The sequence below is a fragment of the Glycine max genome, chromosome 3 (genome assembly GCF_000004515.6).
Source record: "Glycine max cultivar Williams 82 chromosome 3, Glycine_max_v4.0, whole genome shotgun sequence".
Lineage (NCBI taxonomy): Eukaryota > Viridiplantae > Streptophyta > Magnoliopsida > Fabales > Fabaceae > Glycine > Glycine max.
Genome location: NC_016090.4, coordinates 21,462,013 through 21,470,946, shown reverse-complemented (window position 1 = coordinate 21,470,946; position 8,934 = coordinate 21,462,013). Strand labels below are relative to the sequence as shown.

Sequence of the window (8,934 nt, the reverse complement as noted above, 5' to 3'; positions counted from 1 at the left end):
TTGTCATCATACAAAGAGAAGGAAAAGAGAGAGCCCACCTCAAATAACCTTCCCGCAACAAGGGATGCGAGCAACCATGGAAATCCTCATGGTTTCCTCTCGTGCATTCTCTCTAACTTCCCTCTTCTATCTCATAGCAGCTAACCTAATTTTTCTCTTTAAACTCTCACTATTAGAAAATATGCTTTCTACATCGGTTATTTATGACTTTCAACATCGGTTTTTCAACCGATGTTGAAAGTACCGACGTTGATAATATTATCGTTAACATCGGTTTTTCAAAAACCGATGTTAAAGTAAAATTACCAACATCGGTTATATAAATAACCGATGTTGCTAATATGAATTACACCCAGAAAATGTATATTAATATTGAAAGTTAACATCGGTTTTTACAAAAAACCGATGCTAACGAATGTGTTACTGTTGACAGTTAACATCGGTTTTTTACAGAAAACCGATGTTAACGTTGTTAACGTTCGTTAACATCGGTTTTTATAAAAAACCGATGTTAACGAATGTGTTATTATTGACAATTAACATCGGTTTTTATAACAAACCGATGTTAACGAATATGTTACTATTCACAGTTAACATCGGTTTTTATGAAAACCGATGTTAACGTGGGTTAACATCGGTTTTTTCAAAAACTGATGTTAACGGATGTGTTACTATTGATAGTTAACATCGGTTTTTTCAAAAAACCGATGTTAACCCACGTTAACATCGGTTTTTTATAAAAACCGATGTTAACGAATGTGTTATTATTGAATTTTAACATCGGTTTTTTACAGAAAACCGATGTTAACGAATGTGTTATTGTTGACAGTTAGCATCGGTTTTTTTAAAAAACCGATGTTAACGAATGTGTTATTATTGAATTTTAACATCGGTTTTTTACAGAAAACCGATGTTAACCCACGTTAACATCGGTTTTTATAAAAAACCGATGTTGTTTTCAGGAATTTTTTTTATATAATGTCTCTGTTTTTACAAAAAACCAAAATTTAACCTGTAAATTTAAAATCAGACCACACAGCACACAACATATATCATTTGCATTCAGTTTTCAAATAGATTTTAGCAAAAAACTAGCTATCAACAAAGGTTGTTCAATGTTAAGATGAAACAACAATTGTAAAAAATATAATGCAAAGTACGTAAACTAATTTATTAACCTAAAGTTACATAGTTGCCTAACATCCTATGTTTGATTTCTAACTTTTAGATAATATTGTGCCCACTGTATGCGAAGTGCCTTAAATCTCTCTGCTTCCAATGGTCTAACTTCATTAAAATACTGCATGATGAAATAAAAAAATAAATTAATAATGTAATAACAATTATAAAAAAACCAAATTTGTTTGTAATAAACAATTACCGTCTCCCAATTATTCCTGAAAGATCCTAAGATTATGGTGGACATCCAGTGCATCACGTAGTAGCCACATTCAGTGATTCCTTTTTGTCTATTACACTAAATACATAATGAAATTTGGATATTAATTAAACGTTAACTACAATTAGTGTACACACACATAAAATATATATAAGTAGAACTTTTATTTAAATCACGTACCTTAACAACAATCCACCTAGCAGCAGCCTTAGATTGAATAGTTATTATATATTTTTATGTTAACGTGGATAGTGCAAGATCAAGGCCATGGATAGTGCAAGACAATTAAGGCTATTGTCTTAGGTCTCTTAATTTTATTTTACTTATTATTATGTAAGCTTTTACATGAATCAGTTTCTATTGTCTTAGGTCATTTGAAAGAGTTTTGGCAAAACACGTCTTGAATCAATTCCTAAACCTTCATCATTTGAAAAGATAATAAATGATTGGGGTTCATCAGTTTATGACGACGGGGTGTCTTCACCTTGGTTAATCTCTCTACCAATTTCTACAACAGGGTGTATGACGACGAGCAAGAGTGGTTTCGTTCAATATTTGCCAATTTTGACAAACAGAACGCAATTCAGAACCAGATCGAGTTCCTCGTCCAGAGAATGGGTGGCCCCACTCTCTATTCTCAAAGAAGAGGTGCTCTGCTCATTTATTTCATTTCTTACCAACCGTACTGTTTTATCATTTACTGGGCCGTGTTCAAGAACTTTAGGACTTTAAGCAAATTTTTAAAGAAACTTAATATTATAATATATAAATTATTTCTCAAATTATTTTTTTTTGTTTTTTATGAATTTTTTTACCAATTAAAATCATTTTTATATGTTTGTTTTATAAATAATAAGGCATTTATTAAGAGTACTATATATTAAGATTGAATTAATTTTTTAACTTATTTTTTGTTTTAAGTTTTGAAAACCAAGTTCCTACTTTCTATTTGATTTTTTCCCTATTACTACAAAGTATAAGAATAAAATAAAGAAGTACTACATAATATAAACACGTCTTGAATTAAGAAAACCAAAGTAGCAAAACAAGCCATGAACAAAACAATTAGCCCAGCGTTACAGAAACTAGTCAACCAAAAGTAAATATATGCCAAGGAAATAAAAAACTAAATAAGCCCTACCTCCATGAACAAACCGCGAGAACAGTTAAGACCCTAAACAAAAAGCAAAGAAATGACAAAAAAAGTAGTAGTGTTTTAGAATCATGTGATCTTGTGAAATGTACTTTATGATTTCCCGTTATATCCGCTGTACACTGTGACTTATAAATAAGAGTTGTATTTCTAAGCTTCACTTTTCTCTAAAACATAAAAATGTTAACAATAATCAATTATAAGAATTATGACTAATAATAATTTATAAACATTCTTTTTTCTTAATTAATTGAACGAGATATTTTTTACTAAAAGATAAAATTATATCAGTCTAAGGGACACCTAAACGGATTAGGTGGTTAGAATTGTAGAAATTTTAATTTTTTTTCTTAATCCAAATTAAATAAAACATAATTTATTCTCTCCTGTCTCTTTCCATTATATACTTCTTTGCTCCCTGCTTGTCACATCCAATTACAAAGCGGAAAAACTACGTGTAATGTTTTTATTATTTGTCCAACGTCAACCATTATTAATGCCCAAGCACGTTCAATGCAACACAAATGAGAGTCAAGAGACTAATCATTATACGCTGATATAAACCAAAACAAAAAAGGGTTTCAAGATTATCCCCAATTCAGAACCAGCAACAACCACACTTAAAAGTACAATACAATATTTTCAATCGGAACATGAAGTAAAGAAATGACAAAAAAAATGATAGAAGCGTTACCGTTCTGCCATCTATGACATGTTTGTCTTCCATAACCCTATCTAGAATGTTAGGATCCGCAAAAACGACGAAACCGAAGCCCCTTGGCTTCCCAGTGTTCTTCTCCCGCATGACGGAAGTGCTCAAAACGTCGTCGTAGTTACCGAAATGCTCCTTGAGCTTGTCCTCCGTCGTATCCCATGAAATCCCACCGATGAAAAGCTTGCCTTGATCCGAATCCATTCTTCTCTCTCTCTCTCTCACTCACTCTCTGTATGTATATATACGAATAAAATATAAATGAATGGGCTTGACAGTGGTGGTGGTCGATTTGGGGGAGAAAGTTGAAGGTGGGAATTTAGGTTTTGATTTGGGGATGAAAGAAAGAAAAGAGGGAAGAGTGAGGGCTTCCAAGACACAAATAAATGAATGAGAGTGTGCGAGTGAGTGTGTTTGGTTTTTGTAGTGTTTTTCAAAAGGTAGTCTCATTTAACGGCTCAGATTTGTTTGATTCCATTTTTTATAACAGGTGTTGCCAGTGGGAATTCTATTTAGTTAATAATCAAAATCAAAATACACTTCCAATCCTTTCTTTGGACCAAGAAAGACAAAATTAAGTGTAAGAAAAATAATAATAAATCAGAAGGAAAAAAATAATGAAGAAATAAAATTTACTGTTTTTTTAATGTAAAAATTTGCTGTCATTTACATGAAAGATACATATATTTTTTATTTTGTTAAAAAAGAGTGAAAGAATTTTGTAATTAATTGCATTTTTGTTAAAAAAAAATTATAAGTATTTCGAATCGGACAATAGAAACTGATTCATGTAAAAGAAACTGATCAAGGCCTTAATTGTCTTGCACTATCCAATAGCCTTAATAAGCTTACATAAATGATCATTTATTATTTTTGTTAAAAAAATTATAATCCAAGGCTATTCCAAAATCGGACACCCCAATTGCTTGATGTTATGTAAACCCTACGTCATAATGTTACTTCTCCCGTAAACAGTGCACATCATGTGTATAGAAAAATGATTTAGTGTCAAGGATATATATGTATAATAAATATTGCTACTGTTCAGAATATAATGAATCTTTTTATTTTTACTTTTTAAAGAATACTATAATTTTATATTCTCTTTCTATATTATTAAATTTGCATGCAATCACATAAAAAATTATATAATTTAAACAGATAATTTAAACATCATTTATATGATTATTTTTCTTGATTAGATCTTACGAATTTTTTTTAACATGTTGACTAAAGAATCAATAAATTAAATATTTTCACTAAAAGTCAAGGTATAATTATACTAAATACATAAATTATTTTATCGGTCAAAGAGATCTGACTAAACAATTATTTTTTTTTGTCTTTTCTTGGTTGAATAGTTATTATATATTTTTATGTTTAATTTTTACGAATAAAAAAAAAATCAATCCGACCCTAAACTTACTTGGGTAGTAGTCACACACTACATTTGAACATTTGCGGTAGACCGATCTTTGACAAAAAAAAGTTATGCAAGATTTTAATTTCTATAAAGAAACCATATAATTTTTTTATATCATTCATTGGTTAAAATTTATTATTACTATAATTTTTAGGATAACTAACATGAGAAAAAAATTGTACATAATAATTTATTATTAAATATTAGTGTAAAAAATTAAATTATTAACATACACTATTTACTCTTTTTTTTTTAGTAGCATCCACTATTTACTCATAACACAATGCATTTGGTAATAACCAAAATATTAAATTTCACCTCCATTTGTATGTTGGTCATTTAAGCAGTGAAGAAAAAACTTTGCTTAGTCAAATGACAAAAAATATGACGAAGTCTGGTCAAATTTTGTTGATTAAATAATAATAAAATTAAAATTACGAAATTCATTTTAAAAATTTAGTTCAAATTTTTAAATGTTTACCTTTTGAATTTATAATTTTTTCTTAATTATTATATTTTTTAATTAAAATATAATTAATAACGTAATATATGATTTTTTTAAAATATATAAATAATTAAAAAAAGTTTATATTGACATCAGTTTTTTGGAAAACCGATGTTAACATATCATGCGTTAACATCGGTTTTTGAAAAACCGATGTTAACATCATTAGTTAATATCAGTTTTTGAAAAACCGATGTTAACGTGTATGAATTAACATCGGTTGTTTGGAAAACCGATGTTAACATATCATACGTTAACATCGATTTTTCAAAAACCGATGTTAACTAATGATGTTAACATCGATTTTTTAAAAACTGATGTTAACGTGTATGCATTAACATCGGTTTTTTAGAAAACCGATGTTAACATATCATACGTTAACATCGGTTTTTGAAAAACCGATGTTAACATCATTAGTTAACATCGGTTTTTAAAAAACTGATGTTAACGTGTATGCATTAACATCGGTTTTTTGGAAAACCGATGTTAACATATTATACGTTAACATCGGTTTTTGAAAAACCGATGTTAACATCATTAGTTAACATCGGTTTTTGAAAAACCGATGTTAACGTGTATGCATTAACATCGGTTTTTTGGAAAACCGATGTTAAGAAGGATACTTTATTTACAAATATGCCACCGCGTTTAACTTAACATCGGTTTTGTACAAAACCGATGTTAATAAGCCGATGTTAAAACTGCTTTTTGTAGTAGTGTCTCCTTTTTATAAGACATGGGTGGGGTGTGAATTGTAAGTTTTAGTCCCTTATTAAACTCTAGTTGTTCTTTTATATTTTACTATCTTATTTCTATTAATTTAATCTAATATTTTAGATATAATAATAGTACAACTTGCAACCCAATAATGTAATAATAACAATAAATACAAATATAATATAATATGATAATAAGATAACACAATATAGTCTTTATAACTTTGAATACAAATAAATCATTAGATAAGGTAATGGTGATGATGATGATATATTTCTAACACTAAAAAATTGGGGTGTTACAATTAGCTTCTTAACGAACCTCTTGCCACTCAAGAAGGAACTCCAATTCCTTGGGTGGTTTATCCATTCCACCTTCATGTTTCTACTAGGCAATTTTTCATTCTAATAAACCTTGAAGCCCTTCTTATTTCCTTCATCTTTTATGGACAGACGTGGAAAGACTCAATTAGACACCATTTTGATGTCAGTGGTCATGTTGATATGTAATTCAGGTGGATATGCAATGGCTTGGTTGAATGTGTACATCTGTTCAAGTATCCCACCTATCATTGAGTATTCATCAAGACTCAGAATTAGATTAGCAGGATTTATTGGTAATAGCTTCAATGGGAGCGTCTAAACACTAATCTTCTTCTCCCACTTGACTTGTGGAGGTTGGACTTCCAATGATGGGTCCATTGTGATTTTATCAAAATGTTGCAAGAGGGATGTGATCTTAGGTGCCTTTCTTCTTCATCTTCTCCCACGCCTCCACTGGTTTTTCCTCCATGGATGGACACATACATTGTTGTGTACTAGGGATTAACCAGTGTGGTTGCAGCCTGACCAGGTTGGGATGCACTGGTAGCATCCATTTAGGAGTCTCAAGAGAAACAATAACATTTGTAGGTAGAGCCCTATAGGTCTCTGATGGTGTGTGTTGATAGTCATACCTTGTCCATTCAGGTGTAGATGTAGAAATAAACTCTCTGTGGACAGGTTCTTGGAACACCTCTTCAATGAATTCACACTTCATGTATATGTTTTGTGGATTGTTGAAGTGAAAGCCAAGGGAAATCTTTATTCGTGTGTTGTAGCGCATTTCACTAACTGAAAATCAATGCTTAATGTATTTCTTGTGTTATTTGATTGATTTGGATGAGTTGACGTATTGTGTGAATTAGTTATGTGTGATTGCTTGATGTGAATGTTAGGTTATTCGGAGTTTGATTGACTTATGTTGAAATTGTGAGATTTCAAGTTTTACCCATGTTGGACAAGTGGCCTCAGATATCTTAAGAAGGAGGGGTTGAATTAAGATATTACAACTTATTTCCCCAATTAAAAATTCTATTTAACTTTCTATTCAAGTTATAAATTCCCTTAATAATGAATTTCTTAAATATTGATTCAAATAGAACAATTTGAATATGAATATAAAACAATAATAAATAAAGGAGTTTAAGGGAAGAGAAAATGCAAACTCAGATTTATACTGGTTCGGCCACACCTTTGTGCCTACGTCCAATCCCCAAGCAACCCGCTTGAGAGTTCCACTATCTTGTAAATTCCTTTTACAAGTTCTAAACACACAAGGACAACCCTTCCTTTGTGTTTAGAATTCTTTCACAACAAGAGACCCTCGGTCTCTTAATCCCTTTTCAGAATGAAGAAGAAGAGAAGAAGAAATCTCTCTTGAAAGAGATAGATTGAACAATTTGAGCACTCAAATAATTCCTTATTGAATCACAAGTAATTTGGCCAAGGAATTTGTAAGAGGATAAAACGATTGTTCTTTATAAGAGGATAAGACCTTTTTGTTCTGAAAAACTCTCTTAGCAAATTCGTGTCTCAAGTCACATATATATAGGCCTTTGATAGCCATTCAAGAACCACATAAAAAGATGTGACTGTTGAGAATATTTTCTGAAAATCTGCTCTGGTAATCGATTACAGTATATGTGTAATCGATTACAAGCTTTAAAATTTGAATTAAAATGTTCAGAAACTGCTAGTAATCGATTACCATATATGTGTAATCGATTACACAGGGCAAATTTTGAATTCAAATTTTAATAGTTGTTGCAAATCAGTTTTGGCCACTGGTAATCGATTACATCCTCTGGTAATCGATTACCAGAGAGTAAATTTCTTGTAAAAGACTTTTTAACTTAATTTTCTTGGCCAAACCTTTTGCTACTTCAATTGGAATTCACTTCCTATTTAATATACCCTTTCTAAGACTCTATAGACTATCTTGATCATCCATCTTGAATATCTTTAATTGCTTTGTCTTGAATAAAGCTTTGAGACGCATGTGATCTTTTGGCATCATGAAAACATCGGCTTGATCCTTTGTCTACAATCTCCCCCTTTTTGATGATGACAATCCCTGAAATCAAGACAAACTATATACAAGATGATAGCACGTTCACACAACCCTTACTCCCCCTATCTTTTGGCATGTATGCCTAACTTTACTTAATGAAAAAATTTCTAATTGATTTCTAACCCAAGCTTTCTCAAGTTCTCTCCCCCTTTGGCAACATCAAAAAGAACTAAGCAATACAAACAAAATCCAAACAAAGCCAAACATGAAACCAAAATAAAGCCACACATTGTCATAACCAACCAAAGCAAAGTCCTGAAATATAATAATAGTGCAAGAGTACGATAACTAGAGCAACAAAAAGCCAAATACACGGCGATAAAACAAAGTACTAAGAATACTTAATTACTAATAAGACTCAGTCATAATAATAATAACAATTAATCTAAGAGGATGATGGAGGCGGTGGTGGTGGATCAAAGCAAGTACGGATGAAGGAGACATCTTCTTCAACTTGTGTGAGGCGAATATCCATGCCGGCAAAGCGTGTATCCAAGGAGTCGAAACGTTCACCAACATAAGAACGAAGACCTCGTAATTCGGTAAGGACTTCATTCAGGAGTGTTGAATCTTCACGCTGAGGAGGAGGTGAAGGAGTACGCTCATCTTGAGGAGGGAGTGCATCTTTCTTCAG

General features: G+C 31.2%; 1 protein-coding gene across 2 annotated transcripts; it reads right to left on the bottom strand.

Annotated features, from left to right (window-relative positions):
• Positions 1-1,052: 1,052 nt before the first annotated feature.
• On the bottom strand, positions 1,053-3,727 carry LOC102670356 (heterogeneous nuclear ribonucleoprotein 1-like). Of its 2 annotated transcripts, XM_041014284.1 has the most exons (3): positions 3,247-3,670; positions 1,382-1,477; positions 1,053-1,300 (listed from the first exon to the last, which is right to left on the bottom strand). In XM_041014284.1, exons 1-3 carry the CDS (start codon positions 3,466-3,468, stop codon positions 1,205-1,207), a joined length of 414 nt encoding a protein of 137 aa, XP_040870218.1. In that variant the 5' UTR covers positions 3,469-3,670; the 3' UTR covers positions 1,053-1,204. The 2 variants fall into 2 exon arrangements, 1 of the variants encoding a protein (XP_040870218.1); XR_005890842.1 differs by lacking the exon at positions 1,382-1,477 and having other exon boundaries at positions 1,580-3,727.
• Positions 3,728-8,934: the final 5,207 nt, after the last annotated feature.